This window comes from Glycine max, chromosome 1 (genome assembly GCF_000004515.6).
Source record: "Glycine max cultivar Williams 82 chromosome 1, Glycine_max_v4.0, whole genome shotgun sequence".
In the NCBI taxonomy this organism is placed as follows: Eukaryota; Viridiplantae; Streptophyta; class Magnoliopsida; order Fabales; family Fabaceae; genus Glycine; species Glycine max.
In genome coordinates, this window is record NC_016088.4 from 6,295,760 (window position 1) to 6,314,764 (window position 19,005).

Sequence of the window (19,005 nt, forward strand, 5' to 3'; positions counted from 1 at the left end):
AAATGAGACATGCAATACTGATAAGCAATGAATGACAAAATACCATAAAAACTATGATACTATTCGTTGAACTACTAAGCCAATACATGCAACAACCTGAACCAAAAAAGAAAAGCCAAATCAGCAAATAGCAGAGAAGCAGAAACAAAAATTATATCTCTGAACAAATAATATTGCAACCATCAACAAACAAATAGAAAGGCCGAAAATAAACACAACAAAGTTCAGCTTTTGGAAAACAGAATACCAACCCATCCTTAAACCACACATGCAATAAGATTTCCATCAATGCCAACATACCACAAAAAGTATTACACTATCAATCAATCCAACGAACAATAACAGACAAATGAAAGACAACAAAAAGAAAACTAAGAATTTGTAAATAATAAAAAACAGAACAGAACACGTGCCAGAGCAACATAAACATGCAGAAACCAAAATCACCAAACAACAAAAACATGACAAAATCACACATGCACAACACACAAACAATAATATGGTTAATCAAAAAACACATATGCACAATAGACGAACAATAATATGATTAACCAAAAACCATGTAAATACAATCCAACCATCGAAGCCAGTGATAAGAGACAAAAAACAAAAAAGCCAGCTCAGCAAAAAAGCAAAAAAACAGAACCAAACAATTATAGCTCTAAAGGAATAATACGATCAATCCAAAACCACGTAAATGCAATCCAAAGAACAACTGACAAATGCAGGCCAACAAAAAGAAAAGCAAGAATGTGTGAACAATAAAGAATAGAACAGAACACGTGCTAGAAGAACATAAACATGCACTCGAACCTTCAACCACAGAAGAACGGAAATCACGAACTGGAAATCACAGCCTCACGCCAAAATCCTAAACAACAGAACAGTTATATTGAAGACGAAAGCCAACTAAAAACAAATGAAAAAAGTGAAACAAATGCAATCAGCAGCTTGGAACTTGCTAGTGAAAGAAGTAAAAAACGCTACAAAGAAGCCACGTACACCACCAACCACCAAAACTGCAAACGGCAATCTAATCACTCAACAACACACCAAGCTACGTGGCTTAAAATCATAATCATAGAACCATAAAATAACACATGGCAGCAAGGTGACAGAAAACCAACCCAACCTAGAAGGGCATAAATGACCAAAAAACAAAAAATTTGGACAGGTGTCAAGCTCTCAGCTATGGGTATTTTGACCAAAAAAACAAAATTTTGACCAGCTGTCAAGCTCTCAGCCATGGGTATTTCAGTATTTTTCACATACTTCAATTTTAGTATATAGATATTGATGTCTTCGGGCGTGTTTGGATATACACTCCATTTTGTTGGCTCGCATTCCAAAGCACCATTTTGTGAGGAGTTACCTGATTTCATTACGGATCATCCGGAGCTGTTTAAGAATTATTAAATTTATAATTGTAGATAGATTCCTACTAAGACACATAAATTTCGGTGACTTAATGGTGCACAAAACTGTAATTATTATTTTTTCTATTTTAAACATTTGTTCCGCTATAATTAAATTTAAATTCTTATAATCAAATTTTTTGCATGTCTATATTATAATTTGAATGTTTAATGGTAACGAAAAATATTTAATAAACCGATCCTGTTTTCATATTTAAAATATAATTTTTACCAAAATATTAGATTTGAAGGAAATTTGTCGCAATTAATGGGCATCGTGTAACTCAAGTTTTAAATTCTAAAATATATGTCCATAAATCATGAAATCAAGGAGTATCATTATTATTTTGATTTAAAATTAATTAATTTTTTGAGATTAAATTATAATTTTTTCAAATTAATGAATTTTTATATTAAAAAAGATATTCAAACCTTTTTATGATAAAAGTAATTATTAAAATATTATATACGAAAAATATAATAAAATTTTATTTTCTGTAAATTTAATCTATAACAAAATAAATATCTAAAAATATACTTAATTTTTTTTATTGTTTATACTAAAATTAATTATAATGTGTATTTAAAAATTCATTTATAAATTTAATTTATTCTAAACGGTTTAAATACAGATTAAATTGTTCCATAAAAATATAAAAAAAAGATTTAAAAAAGATATTAATAATGTCTGATTTGATTTGTGAAAAAAATTCTGATTTGAATTTTTTTTATTTTTAATGATCAATAAATGTTTAATATTTAATTTTATTTCTCAGGAAAACACTTTCCTAAGCAAATATCGCGGAGAGTTGCCAAAGCCACATTTTGGGAAGGGTAGCATCTTACCTAGTATAAAGAAGAAAGTGGAAATTGATATAACATAACATTAGGCTACTAGGTTTGTTTTTGTGTGAATATTGTAACGTATTTATTATTTTTATTTTTATTAGCATTAATTATTGACTTACTTATGTCCAGATATACACATGACTAATGTGTTTAACTTTAAAATGATTTTCAAACACCACATAAGGTAATTAGTAATGTTAAAAAATTGTAAATAATAAATACATTACAATATCTAACACATCTAACGAAAAATAATTTTGGTAGAATGTTTTCAATTATATTCCCTAGACTTTAGCATCATATATAATTTTTAGGACCAAAATATATCATTTTACAAACTAGATAGACCAAAATAAAGTATTTAAAAAACTTAAGTACTGAAATGAAATAATTTAAAAACATAAAAAATCAAAATAAAATTATTCAAAACAACATCATTTCAATTAATATGTCATTTCATTATTTTAATCAACATTAATGTACATGTCATACTTTTCTATTAACATATTTAATGTTTTAGTCAAAAAAGATGCAGGATCCAAACAAAATTCTTCAAAAATATAATGGATCAAAATAAAACTTTTAAAACTTACTATATCAAATAAAAAATAAAACACTAAAAGATAAAAGAAGGAAAGTAACATTTAGTCATATAAAAACATTTTTTGATTAAGATACATAAAATTAAATTCTTTTATATCTTTATATGAGTTATATGAGTTTAACAAAAAAAAAAATGTTATTTTTAATTCTAACTAGAACCCTAAAAACACCTGTTAGCCACACCCTTATTAATAATACTATTTTTTTTACTTTAAGAAAATCCGACACAGACACCAAATAACCTATATTTAATATTTATGAAAGAAAGAGATTAAAAAAAATATATAGATCTAATAGTTGATAAAATATCATAAGAAGAAATATGTCGAGAAAAATTATGAATGTTAATAATTAAAGTGAATAGAATAAGAGTATCTTCATATAATATATGACTAAGTATCATACTTAATTACACCTATTTATTTTTTTTAGAAAAAATAAGTTAATAAGTTACATCTTAAATGCATTTTAAGAAATTTGTATCATACATATACTTCTTGTGCTTTCTCTCCTAAAGTATTAAGTATCATGTGAATTGGTCCATGTATATAATGTATTATTTTCCTGTTTTTAATTAAAAGCAGCACAAAAGGACGAGGGTATAGGGACCTCCTACTTTGGTCCAGACCCTATCTTCTTAAAGATGACTGATAAACATTTATACTTACTACAGTACAAGGACCTACTTGGCTACTACTAGTACCATTGCTGTATATCTCTAAATATAGGTTACATGTTAGACTGTTTCTACATGTAACTATGTAAGAACAAGCACAGGGTCTATTTGGGGTTTTCTTATATAAGTATGTCGTTTAAAAATGGGAAGGATACCATGCTGTCAGATGATAGTGAACACCTTTTAAAACTATGATGGTGATCTTTCGAAGGACGCTCTCAATGTGAATCACATGGCAAATTGGACATTAAATGTGCTCAACTTGAATTTGAAGCACAGAGAATCAAATTTCAAGTTTTATCTAGCTCATTTCATCCCCCTCAGCTAATCATAAACAAAATCCCATCTCAACCTCATCCTTCACCATATTCACTATCAACCAACACAAATATACAATAGTATATAACATGTATGCCCTCATGCTTGCCACAGATTATGATCTTCATCTACTGGTATCCACGTTAAGCTTCCCGGGTAGAAAAGCTTGTTGTCCCTGCCATTGTAGGGCAATTCACATACACCAAAAGCTCGCTATCATATTGAGGCCGATGATGACAATGTCAGAAACTAGTGGTCGTCAAACTCCAAAGATAATGAAAAGTTATGTATCAAACTTGCAAGATGATTAGATTATGGTGGCTGTGGAAGCATTTATAGAACAACAATATATGAGAGTATTCAAGAATAGCTTAACGGGTCCACTGCCATGGAAGGTACAAGTCTAATTAATAGGAGTATGCCTTGCTGCATAGTTTCCTTGCTTTGGGTGGACACTTCTTAAATACTCTCACATCTTGTTGTTCCAAATGCTTCCACTATCATCATCATATCATATTCTTGCAAGTTTGACACGTAATCTTTTATTATTATCTTTTGAGTCTGACTACTATTTTCTACCACATTTTCGTCACCCTTATGTGAAAGTGAGCTTTTAGTATCAGTGTATCGCCGTATATTGCTAAGGACAGGAAAAAGCTTTCGACCTGGGAAGCTCAGCGTGGATGCCAGGGTGCAAATTTAGATGCATTGTGAGAAAAAGTTACATATGTAGCTTACAAATTTTGTTAAGCTAGCCTGTTTTCTTCGGATGAATAAATGAGGGGCAGAAGAAGCAGGCGCATATGAATAGTGGAGGAGCAGAAGAAGCAGGCGCATATGTAATTTCATGTCTACCACACCAAAAAAATGTAATTTCATATGGCAGAACACAGTGAGTTTCCTTATTTTCAAGGTAAATTGATATTTAACATGATATTTCTTCTTTATATATAACGGTTAAATTAATTTCTATATTATTTGGGTATGTATTTTAAAAAATTAAAGTTATTCCATGCATGCATGTATACATTCTGTGAAAAAAACGTTTAATGCGGATTTACCTTATGAAATTGTTTAAAATAAATTAGGATTTACCATCTTTTCAACCCATAAACTTTTAAAAATTTCTATTTTTAATTATTGAATTTTTTTAATTTTGTTTTTAGTCTCTTTTCTTTTTTCTCTTATTTTTAGTCCTTTTAAGGAACTAAAACTAAAGATAGAAAAAAAAGTTAAAGAACTAGTAAAAGTTTGGACAAAAATATAATTTAATAGATTCAAAATAAATAAATAAATAATTTAGAAACTTAAAATAAAATAAAAAAACTAAAAATTTTAAGGGATAAAAAAATAATAAAACCAATAAATATATATTGACTTATTTAATTAGTTGTGAAAATTGGATTAGTAGTCAATCTGGCACATGATTGATCGGATTGGCTAAAGTTCTTTTTTTTTCTTAGTTATGTTTTTTTTTCTCCAATTAATATTTGCCAATTTTGTTCTACTCGCGAAATATATTTTCTTCTTTTTCATTTTTTTTATAAGACCAATCGTGAGTTTTTTTATATAAAAATTATTCAATTAAAAATGACAACCTTCTATATATCTTATGTAAATGTAATATCCTATTTTATTGATGAGTTGTGGAATAAACGTTAAGTATGGTTCGGGGAGGTGAAGGCGATGTTGAGGGGATGTTTAAAGCCATGATTGTCACCATTTTATTGTTTTCATCATTGTTGTTGTTGTGGTTACCACTATTCCACCCATCACCATTGTCACTGTCACTCTCATCATCATTCTACCACTATTATCGCCACTACTATTGTCAATGTTGTCACCACCATTTCACCTTTATTGTCACCATCATTATCATTATATTATGTTGTCTTCATTCTCGTTATCACTGTTGTTGTTACTATTTCACCCCACCACCACCCATAATTTTAAAAATCAAATTAGTGATTGATCCGGTCAAGACATTTGGTCATTGCAGCAATAGTCAAATCAGTGGATCACTAATTGACCCTTATGACTCGACTTTTATAGAAAAAATTAAAATTTTATACCCAGCATGTTTCCTTCATTGGGTGTGATCTAACCTAGGTCAGTGAGTCATTGATTTAACCACAAACCCGATTGGGTCATACCTAGTTACACCAAGTTCAATGCATGATCGATCTAATAAACAACTTGACCCGACCAGACCTCCGAGTGGTTGAATCGATCTGATCAAATGGGTCCGTTCAGGTTTTAAAACATCATAATCATCATTCCACCGTTACTATTGTCACCATCATCATTTCACCACCATTGTAACTATCATTATCGTCACTATTCCACTACCACCATTCCACCAACATCACCACTATTGCCACTATCGTTATTGTCTTCACTCCCATCCGCTACCTCTACCACCTCTATTTATAATAGAATAAGATAAGATAAAATGATTAACTCGTTTTGTTTATATTTAATTTGAAACATGTTTTTAAAAACTAAAACTAAAATATAAATATAAACTCAAAACTAAAATTAATTTTATTTTTTTAAAATTTCAAAATTAAAAACAAGAAAAACAACCGAACGGGGACCTAAGGAGTGTTGAGGTCAAGACTGTGTGGTGGTCAGTGTGGGTGGCGATGATAAGGGCTATATGGCAGCTAATCAATGATAAGTCCAAAACCCCACACGAGTTTGATGATTGCATATGCAAATCATGGAGGGGTTCAATTTCAGCCTATAAGTATGGAAATTAGATGTGGAACCTGCATGCATGGAGCAATTACAATGGCATGCTAACACCAAAGATGCATTAAATTCTGTGGAGGGGAACATGATGCAGGGGGCTCGTGAGAGTGTAGTTGGGAATGATGACTGATGGGGATGGTTATATAATAATGTGAGCACAGTAAGTTTGTTGGATCACACTAGATGGGGGAAAGGATTTGTACTAATGGCCCTTTATGTTGACAAAGTGGAGCCGGTTTGGTTTCTTGTTCTCTAAATATGCTCCTGTAACATTTTGGCTTGGTAGGTGCTATAACTTGTGACTTGTACCTTGCTTTTAATGATTATAATTTTTAGCTGTTCGAAAAAAAAACTATTGCTTTCTAACCTGTTTATCATAACGATACAACTGGCTTTTTTTTTATCCTTCAATGGTGTAATCTTTTTACTAATTAACGAAATTGGTAGGTTGCGAATTTTTTCCCCCAAAACATGTAAGCTGTGGCTGGAAAACACAATTGAATGAAAAATAAAAAATTTATGTAAACACGACTTGTATTTTTATATATCTTAATTATTTTCTTTTACAAAATCATAACTATATTTATGACTTGTTTTATTTTTTATTTTTTACTAGTCAAAAAATAATATGACTTCTTTTTTATTTTTTATCTGAAGAAGTTGTAAAAGTGAATATGATTTACATTTGAATTTTTTATTTCCTTTTTTATACAAGTCTTGAATTGATATATCACTTTGATTTTTTTATATTTTCTTATAGAAGTCATTGAAAGGTTTTTTCATATATATATATATATATATATATTATGAATTTAATTTTTATTTTTTAACTTGACGAACTTAGATTTTATTTTCAATTTCTTATTGAAAAGCGTGATGTAAAATGCTTAAAATTTACCAAACAATTATAACATAAAATATCTTACAATACATCAAAAGAAATTTATAAAATTAACCGTAAGATGATGTTCCACAGGGAAATCTTCTTCTCTCACGTGGTAAATTTTTTATTTATTTTATGTACCATATTTTTTTTTATTGAACGTTAAATGTTTAGGTTTTCTTTTTTATTTCTTTTTTAAAAGGGTGATGTAAAATACTGAAATTTTACCCGAGAAATCTATCTATAATTATAAATTTGAAAATCCCTTCAAAAGTTTAGAATACACGTGACATTTTAAGAGAAACTTTCAAGCTTCGGAGTACACGTGTCGATGGTGCTTCATAAGATTTAGTTCAGATACAAATCAGACTTATTTTCTACACAATTTTGTCATTAATGGTATATTAAATAAATTGATCAATCAACACTATTTTAATCAAGAAATTATCTATCAGTATTAATTTGAAATTCTTGCAAATCCATAATTATAAATCTGAGAATCCGTTAAAAGGTTCAGAATACATTTGACACTTAAAGAGAAGCTTTTAAGCTTCGGAATGCACGTGTCGTATTATCGTGCTTCGTAAAATTTGCTTCGAATACAAATTATATTTATTTTCTACACAATTTTATCATTAATGGTATATTAAATAAATCTAAGTTCTTCATAAAAATTTAATTTTGTTGAGTTTCTGGGTTTGTTCTTTTTCTAGGCGTAGTACTTTCTATCTCAAAGGTTTTGCTGTCTAAGAGTGAGAGATATTATCTTATGGTAATTCTTTTATCCCATCAAGGCGTTTATTTTAATTTATTTTTTAATCTTCTCTTTTGATATGTTTATGGGTTTGCTCACTAATTTTTTTTATTTGTTTTACACTTTCTTGCCCTCATTATGCACTTGTGATTTTATAAAGAGATAGTCTTTTTCAATAAGTTTGAGTTATGTTACAGCAGCGAAAAGTGTTTTTTTTAGGGTTAACTAAGTTTTTATTCTTTAATTTTTTTTAAATTCGGTTTTAATGTCTAAATTTTTGTTTAACTAATTAAGATCCTTCAATCTTTTTCCATTAAGATTTTTAGTCATTAAACTTTCATTTGATTAATCAAGGTCTTAAACTTTTAAAAATTTTAGTTTTTAGTCTTTGAATAAAAGTTTGAACCCATTATTTTTATTTATTTAATGATATTTTAAGAATTAAAAATGAAATTTTAATTTTCAAAAGTTTAACAACTAAAAACCTTAATGGAAAAAAGTTGAGTGACATTGACCGATCAAATATAAATTTATGCACTAAAAACCTTAATAAAAAAAGGTTGAGGAACATTGGCACAAATTTACGGACTAAAAGCATAAATTTTTATTTTTTTTGAGTTAAATTGAATTAGTTTTAATTTGATAAATCCAATTAAAATTGAATTGAGTGACCAATGTGAACTAAAATATGATCTAACTCAATTCAACCCAAGTACAATTAACTTAATAATATAAAAATCTTAAACTAAATTCATCTCATTTTTAAGGTAATACATTATTTTTTTTAGTTTAAGATAATCATATTTTTATGAATGGTACTGTAAAAAAATAAAAATATCCTTAGTATTCTATAAAAAAATATTCTTATCATTTTTTTAATTTGAGGATTTATTTAATTTTTTCCAAAACTTAAAAGATGTGATAATTTTTTAATGATCAAATTTGATTCAATTAAAATTAAATTGAATTAACAAAATAAAAAAATAAATACAATTTAATTTAATTAAATTAAATTAAAAAATAAATAAAAATCAACCCAATTTAAATTAGTTATACTCCTACTGAAAAAGAACGAGAGGGATCCCTTTTCATATGGAGTCATCCAAGACATCATCAATTTGAGGGGAAGTACCAAGTAACCGCCGATTTTGTAACTCTGTCAAAAGTTCCTCATCCCAAGCGAAAAGTTGTCGCCTCCCATCTTTCATATGTATCCATTGTTTGAATAGTTTGTTTAAACTTATTCATAAAAGAATGTTTTTTAAATAAAATAAGTATTTTTTTATTTTTTATGTGTTGATTTGAATTATTTTTACTTAAAAAAATATTTTCTTTTTTTAGAAAATAAATAATTATCTAGTTATCAAACAATAATTTTTTAAAAACTATTTTTTTATAAATAATTTTTTGAAATTTTAAACAAACTGACTCTAAATTAATTTAGACTTGTGGTAAATTCCTTAATATCCAGTTTGAACAGTGTTTGTTTCGGTCATCAATCTCATGATTCAACGTATAAATGTAAGCAACTGAACCAATAAAATCATCACTTTATTGTGGACTCAACACTACCACTACTACAGAAGCGACCTTCTACATCGGTTAAATACGACATACGACGTCGATTCACAATTGTTGTCGTTGCAAACATCGTAAAAGGTTTCTTACATTCTACGCCGGTTGCCTAGAATCGTCTTGGAATATGTTACATTTTAAGACGGTGTCAGAGACGCAACTGTCGTAGCATGCAACACATTTTAAGATGGTCACGTGGCACGACCTGCTCGTTTAGGGTTTAGGGCTCACTTCGGCGGGGCGGCACGACCATGATGTCATTGATGACACACGGTGGGATGACATAGCACACGATCTTAGCTTTGATGTTGTCAGCTTCGTCTTCGGGTTCAGAATGCATAAGCTAGCTAGGTATGTTCAAACGGTAAAGAATATACGTACAACTTTTTTTTTTAATTATTTTTGTAAATTAACAAAGATAGTTTTCGACTATAACCCGTCGTAGAATGTAGTCTACAATTGACGAAAATGTCATCGCATCCTACCTTCAAAGATAGGTGTCAACAATCGTCTTAGTTATATTGGCGTTAATTACAAAAATGTTACCGAGACATATTCTAAGATGATTCTAGAGAACCATTTTAGAATGTGCGTCGTTAAAACATTATTCTTAACAACACATTTCTCCAATGTTCTCTATCTCTATTTATTTGTTCTTGAACATGTTTGTCTATTGTTTTATTTTTTACCAATCTCATTTCCAAATCAATTCATGCATTCATGTTAGTAATATGCTCATTCGTTATTTCATGACTCTTCAACTTAGCACTAAGATTTCTCCCATCTTTACTACCTTCGTTAGCTAGTTTACTTGTACAAGAAACAACATTAAATAATTTGCAACAAAAACAAAATACTCTATCCAAATCTCTAGAAGAAATTAGTCATTATTTTTCTCCATTAGGCAATTTTTGAATGTAATTTGATGAAGAAAAGTGCCTAGAATATTTATCCTTTGGGAAATCCATATCAGTAACTTTAATAAGACCATTTTCTACTAATAAATCTCTCAAAGTTGTATCAATATTCTTCCATCGGCTTGGATCATATATATTTTCAAAAGTAAAATCATCTAGTCTCCTAATCTCCTCCTTATTATCATGAGTTTGAGAATCAGAATTATAATTATCCTCATCACTAACTACTTATCTATTGTTGCTTTCACCTATATCTAAATTGTTATAAGAACCTCTTGCACTATTTTATCTTATTAGAGTTGTGTTTCAAATTTATGCTTATGTTTTAGAATATTAACATCTATTATTGGACTATTATCTTATTCTTATCACCGTTTACAAAATATTTTTTGAAGTGGACTTCCAAAACAAATGTATCATAATTTTTTTTTTAAATAATATGTTTTACTTTTTCATTTGTTCTTATTTTATTTTTATTTTTATTATATAGTTTATATGACTTGTTCTTGATATATTTGATGAGTATAATAGGGATAAAAATGTATTGGTTGATATTAAGTGTGTATGTAACATATATGATAAAATAAAAAACACCACTTTACTATTTTTTTCTTTTGTTTTAATAAATTAATATTTATTTATTCATAAAAATTTATTTAGATTATGAGTACTATTAGAGGAAAAGCTGTTGTGAATCCTTCACAAAATATTGACAAAGAAAAAGCTACTTGGGATCCAAAAGCAAATGAAGCTTTTATTGAAGCATGTTTGGAGCAAATTACTAAAGGGGAACACCTTGGTTCTAGCTTTACTAAGGTAAGGTGGAAAGGTATTCAATCCAAGTTTACACAATTAACTAGAAGGACTTATAACAAGACACAATTAAAAAATAAGTATGATAACTTAAGAAAAGATTGGCGTGTATGGTACAAATTATTTGGAAAAGACACTGGTTTAGGATGGGACAATATCAGGAACACTGTTAATGCACCAAATGAATGGTGGGAGACCAAACAACTGGTATGTCATATTTAAGTGTACTTAATATATGGTAAATGCTTATATTTAGTGTGACTATTATATATGATGAGTTGTAAACATGCAGGAAAATCCTTTGTATGGAAAATTTAGGTACAAGGGACATCCATTTGCTCATCAACTAACTATACTTTTTAAGAATGTAGTGGCTACCAGAGATTTTATGTGGGCACCATCATCAAGGATATTGCCAAGTACATTTGGTGGTGATGTTAATGATGTGTATCGCCCGTGCCTTGATGGTATTAACATAAATATGGAAGAAGGATCAGGAGACAGTGATGATGTTAGTGTAGGAGCAACAAATGAATTTGGAGACATTAATATAAATGCTTCACAAGGAACTGGTAGTCAAGCAATTGGTAGCCAAAAGAGTGGAGAGAAGCACAAGCGAATTGATCGTACTGAGAAGATTGGTAAAAAGAAATTAAATGCCTCATTGAAGATAGCTGAGGTAGTTAGTGACATTGCAAAAACATGTAGGTCATGTATAGAAGATGTATCTAGTGCATCTATTAATGAAGTGGTGAAAGAACTTAAGACCTTACCTGAAGTTGCAAATGACACTGAGTTACATACCAAATGTTGTAACTTGATGTTATTTAAGCCAGCAAGGGAGATGTTCATTGCTTTGCAAGGTGAAGATGAGAAAAGGTTACATTGGCTTAAAGATGTAGTTAAAAATCCCTTATTCATGAATATGTCAATTTAGTTTATGTCATAGGAGTTGGACTGCTAGTGTATGCTTTTGACTATTATATGTACTATTGTTATATTATTTCTTTGTTATCATTATTAAGTCATGTATTTGGACAAGTGTTAATAGTTAAATGAATAATTGGATTAAACGATTTTAGCTTGAAAGCAATGAAGACAATGACATTTTGGAAGAGGCTTCTTATGTGGCTGCATTGGTTGGTGAGTATGCAATAATGCATATATGTAAAGAGCCACATAGAACTAGTGAACATACAGGTCATACATGGGTTTATGAAATATTACAAGGGCATCCAATTCGTTGTTATGAGATGTTTCGCATGGAAAAATCTATTTTTCATAAACTTTGCACTGAATTAGTTGAGCAAGGCTTAAAGGAAACTAAGGGCATGGAGGTTCAAGAAATGGTTGCAATTTTCTTAAATATGGTTGGCCATGCCATGGGTTAGGTAATAGAATGCTTCAAGAACGATTTCAACACTCAGGAGAGACTATAAGTAGGCTATTCATGATGTCCTACTTGCTTGCCTTAAATTGTCCTTCAAATATATTAGACCACAAGATCCCATGTTTCGTGATTGTGAGGTCAAAATTGAAAGTGATCAACAATATTGGCCATTTTTTAAAAATACCATAGGAGCAATTGATGGTACACATATTCCATGTATAGTTAGCCCTGCTGAACAAGCAAGGTTTATTGGAAGAAAAGGTATTCCAACACAAAATATAATGGTTGTATGTGATTGGAATATTGCTTCACTTTTGTATTAGCTGGATAGGAAGGTACTGCTCACGATGCTCGTGTTTTTGACCATGCTCTCACAAATGCTAACTTAAATTTTCCACATCCTCCTCCAGGTTTTTTTTATATAGATATACATGATTTATAATTTGAATAAAAATATCATGTTTATTCACTTTTTTAATTTTTTTATTAGGTAAATATTATTTAGTGGATGCTGGCTACCCAACACCAATGGGGTATCTTGGTCCTTACATATGTGAACGTTACCATCTCCCTGATTTTAGACGTAAATCTAGATTTGCAAATGATAATGAGGTCTTCAATTTTTATCACTCAAGTCTAAGGTGCACAATAGAAAGAACTTTTGGTGTGTGGAAGAATAGGTTTGCAATTTTACGTCATATGCCTAAATACAAATTTGAAACACAAGTTCAAATAGTTTGTGCAACAATGACTATACATAGTTTTATCAGAAGGAATGCTACAATGGATTCTGATTTTATACGCTATGAAGAAGAAGACATACTTCTTGATATAGATTATAATAATCACAATGAGACTAGCTTTGACCAATCCCAAGTTCTAAATATAGTTTCTGCACCAGAGATGGATAATGTTCAAGACTATATTTGAGATGAAATTATACGGTGCAAGAAAAATAACTAATATTGTATTTATTATTGAATTTGATTGACTTTATATATGTTCCTTATTTGTACTTTTTAATTTAGATACATTTGTGTACTTATGCTAATTTTAATTTTTTTTTACAATGAATACAAGTTTATATATCTATTTAATTTTAATTTATTTATATGTATATCAAAAAATAGTAAATTATAATAACAAATAAGTATTCAAAGACTTAAGGTCTATTTTAGTAATTTTACTTTCAAAATCAATTATGACTAAAAGTATCCAAACATTACTCTCTTTAAAAATCAATTTTCTAATATATGTTACCCAAACAAAAATCACGTTACTTCAAAATCAATTATATAAAATCACATTAATCTAAAATCACTTTGATTTAAAATCAATTTTATCAACGCTCATCCAAACACGCACTTAGTAGACAGTTTTTTGGTGCAACTGTGATTTCCAGGGGTTGAAATTTCATTATGTACCATTTTGGTTTACATATGATTTTGAAATGGGATTTAGATGAATCAATCATTGGTGGGAAAATTATATTTTTTTTTGTGACTTTTATGGGTACATTTAGTTTAATGGTAATATATATAAAAGTATGTTATTTACAATTTACTAAGTTCTTAAAATGGGAGTGATTATTTTTAAGTTATTTATTTGAATGAATGATAACAAGTAGTAAAATAAGAGTACGTGGTCACGTATAGATGCGTTAACATCTAAACCATAAGAACCCAACATATATAATTTAGAGTAAGAAATAACATATGTTTCCACTTTTTAATCAAGATAGCTAATAAAAATGGTTTTTATCTTTAAAGTTATTTTTTTTCTTCCGAACAACATGTTGACATAATTAATCTCTTGTCACTCCATATGACAAATTTTCACTTCTTGTTAACCCCAACACAAATAAAAGGTCTCAACATATGAGTATATCTTTACATTCATATGACTAATTTGAATATGTGAAATTGAAACATATATGATCTTTGCATGTAGTGTGATGATAACCCAAGACATTTATCTTTTAATGAATATTTTATTTATTCTTAATGATATTAAGTGATTTGACAACACATCTTTACCAAAGGCTATTTTTCTATGTTGGCAGGCTATAGTAGACTATTTGTGCCCATATTTGGTCAGCTACTTTGATTCTCTCTCGTGCATTAAGAAAAATAGAGAGTTGTAGTTCTTGTGTCATCTTCTTTTCTGCTACTTTTCACGAAGTTGCAACAAGGAGTTTCTCTTGCTTCTCTCTTTGAGTTCTTCTTTACATAAAACTCGCTCATTTATTCAAGAAGCAAGTATGATATGTTAGCATTATATTTGAACATTACTTTACTTTGTGTCTTTCTTTGTTAGTGATTTCTTTAGTGTTTAGTTTCTGACCTGGTCTCATTTCTCTACCTTATTGTTACTTATTATTTGAACGCCAGATATGATGGCTTTGTCTCTGCTACGACAAATCCAACTCAAAGATATACACCTAGGCTTCCATTCATGGGTAGTGACAACACAAATCATATAGAATGCGGACTATTGTTAACAATGATCAACCAATCCAAGTCCCCATTTTGCATTTGATTTTGTTTGACTTTGAGGTATGTATAATATCAATCAAATTTTGGACTGTTTACCTATCACTTAGAATATAACAAATTGGTTTATTTTCCCATTTATCATATTGTGAGGTCTCACAGTGTGTTTGTTTTTCGATTTATAGTTTAATAAAATTAAATTGAATAATATATCAAATTGATTAGATATCAATAGGAACATATTATTGTATATACTTTTCTTTATGACTAATAAATTTACTATTATTATTAAAAATAAACAGGGTGCTAAGATTGAAGCTTTAATTCGAGAAGATGTATTCCACCTACTTGATTTGGATATATAAGTAGGTAGGGTGTATATGTTTTAGAATATGTGTGTTTGGAGTAATAATAAACCACATAGAGTTACAAACCACATATATAAGTTGATTGTGCGAGATACATTGTAATTACATATATTGATACAGAAAAAATCACAAAAATTGGCTTTATACCATTACCATTTAAGGATGTTGTGAACATGAAAGCAATTACAAGTCTTCTTATAGGTTAGTCATTTCAACTTGTGTAGTTATTTTTTATTGTTAGGAAATCATTACTAACTTTATTTGTTGTTGTCTTTTGAAATTAGATGTTTCTAGATTGCTTACGGGAATGTCATTAGAAAGAACTTATATCAAATATGGGCATCCAATCAATAGGATTTTCATTTTTCTATATCTGATGGAAGATAAATGTACAATCTTTATCAATCTATTATTTTGTGTGTGACGAAAAAAATATATTCAAATAATGTTTATAGAATTTAAATAGTTTGACATCCATAGTAGATGAACCAAATAATAAAGTTTATATTAAAACAATTTTTTATGTCATAATCACTTTGTCATATAGTAAGGTAAATATTGAGTGAGATTCATTTGTGTTTGTAATTTAAGTGCATTATACTCTACCAATTTCTCTAAACGTTGTTGAGAACTTTTTCTAGTGTATTTTAGCATAAATAATGGTGGGTTGGTTTTGTGAACTTATGAGCTAAATAGACATTGTTATTTTATAAAATATATTACATATTCCAATCTTATTAGTTTTGGTTCTTACTTGCTAAGTTATACACAATGTATATCATTATATTATACATTTAATTTTGCAGCTTACCCGGAGGTCTTTTGTAGGATCACAAAATTTGGAAGTTGGAATATAAATTATATTTGAGTCCCTAGGTGCAACATCTAACTTTATTTTATTTTGGATTTGTTTGTAATTTAATTACATTACATTATACTAAGGTAATTTTTTGTTTAATTATAACTCTTTGGTGGTGTTATTTGTGGAGAGTGATGCTAAAAATGCTTCTACTAGAAATCTTTTTGTGAACTTATCATTTTGTGAATAGATCGTGTATTATATAAAATATATTATATATTCTAATCTTATTACATTCAATTTTCATTTATTTCTTTTTAAAGATGAGTCATGTTTTATTTTTAGAGTTTTTATAACTTTAAATGATAAACTGTATTATGTATAATTAGAGTTGATTTTCAACTCATTTGCTTGATTCATAAATATTTAGTAACACTTAAAATGTTATATATTGTGTTTTGCATTTTAAAGATTATAATTTTAAATTTTTTTGATAATCTTATATTAAGTTTAGTTCTCCTTTACTAAATTTTATAATGTTATAACTAAATGAGTTTATATAATTATATTATGCATCTAATTTTGCAGCGGGGTGCATGTAGTGATGTAGTGTTAGATAAAACGTAACATAGGCAAGGCAAATGTGGGCAAAAACACCAAAAGGGGCCCCTTTTAGAAATTATTTACCAAAAAGGGGCCCTTTTGAAATTATTTCCGGAGGGGGTCACTTTTTTTATTGCAAAGCGCCCCCCACCCCGGCGCCTCCACTGTGCACGCGACACGTGGCACAGGGAGGTAGCGCCCCTGCACCAGGCGCGACGGGTAGCGCCCTGGCACTGGGCGCGACCGGTGGCGCCCCTGCACCAGGCGCGACCCTAGGCGCCTCGGGACCAGGCGCCACCCCCCCCCAGCCAACGTTAAAGCCCCACCCCACCCCACCCCAACCCCTCTGGTCCCCCCCTCACCCCGTGGTCCCCTCACCCCCACTCCCTCCTTCTCCCCCAAATTCTCTTCTGTTTGAAGCTTGTCCCCCCCTCCCAACACTCCATTTTTGCTTTCATTCTCTCCCAAAGTTGCTGGTATGTGATTTTTTTAATTATTTCAAATTTATTTATTTTTTATAAATTGTTATATTTTATTTGTTGTATGTTTTTTTTTTGCAGGTGGTCATCTTGTGTACAAATTGCTGTTAGTTTAATTTGTTTATTATTTTAGTTATTTTTTATTAATTATATAACAAATTGTTTATTTGTGTTTTAATTTTTAGAATATAAATTTAATTAAGATTCATAATAAATATTACTGTAATAATGTTATTATGCGTATTTAAAAAAGAAAGGCATATTATTATTATATATAAAAAATATATATATACGTGTTCTTATATTATTTTCTGAAATTTGTGAAATTGAGGAAAAAAATATATATATTTTCTGAAAGTTGAGAAAAAAAATCCTCAATGTGAAGAAATTATTTTTTATTATATATATATGCTTATTGAAATTATTGAAATTGACAAAATATATATATATATTTTCTGAAAATGAAGAAAAAAAATTCTGAATGTGTAAAAATTAATTTTTATTATATATATATATATATATATATATATATATATATATATATATATTAAAATTGCTGAAATTGACAAAATATATATATATATTTTCTGAAAATGAAGAAAAAAAAAAAAAATTTCTCAATGTGTAGAAATTATTTTTTTGAAATTGTTGAAATGGAGAAAAAAATATATATATATTTTCTGAAAATTAAGTAAAAAAATTCCTCACTCAATGTGAAGAAAATTTAAATTATGTGTTTGTTTGTAAAATTTTAATTACGTGCTCGTTTCTAAAATTTAAGTTACGCGTACGTACTTAACTTTATTTATTATTTATGATATGTGTGACTATTAATTTTTTTTTCTTTCTATACAGGAGTTTTAAAATGGCTAGTTCGTCATCTTCTCATCATTATGACGTGGCATCTGGACCATTAGAGGATGATTTATTGTGGATGCAAAAAAATCATGTATCCCAACATATTTGGAATGGTGCTAATGATAGGACATTAAAAATTCGACGAGCCACACCACTATACAATCATAGAGAAGCACCGCCCGAAGAAATTATTCCTCTATTACAAATTTCGGGTTTGTACCCGATAATGAAATTGGCGCAGCTCAAAGTGAATGGAGCATTGGTGAATGCTTTTATTGAAAGGTGGAGGCCAGAAACGCATACATTTCATTTGAAGTGTGGAGAGGCAACTATTACACTTCAAGATGTTTCTGTGCTACTTGGTATTCCTGTGGATGGAAGACCATTAATTGGAAATACAAATATTGATGGGTTTGAATTGTTTCATGAATTATTGGGTGTCATGCCTGACTATGCTGC

The 19,005-nt window shown here is 29.2% G+C and overlaps 1 protein-coding gene across 1 annotated transcript; it reads left to right on the forward strand.

Moving 5' to 3' along the window:
- Nucleotides 1-11,407: 11,407 nt before the first annotated feature.
- Nucleotides 11,408-12,494, forward strand: LOC102667740 (L10-interacting MYB domain-containing protein). The gene is made up of 2 exons (XM_006573909.1): nucleotides 11,408-11,764; nucleotides 11,850-12,494. The coding sequence occupies exons 1-2, from the start codon at nucleotides 11,408-11,410 to the stop codon at nucleotides 12,492-12,494; spliced, it is 1,002 nt and encodes a 333-aa protein (XP_006573972.1).
- Nucleotides 12,495-19,005: the final 6,511 nt, after the last annotated feature.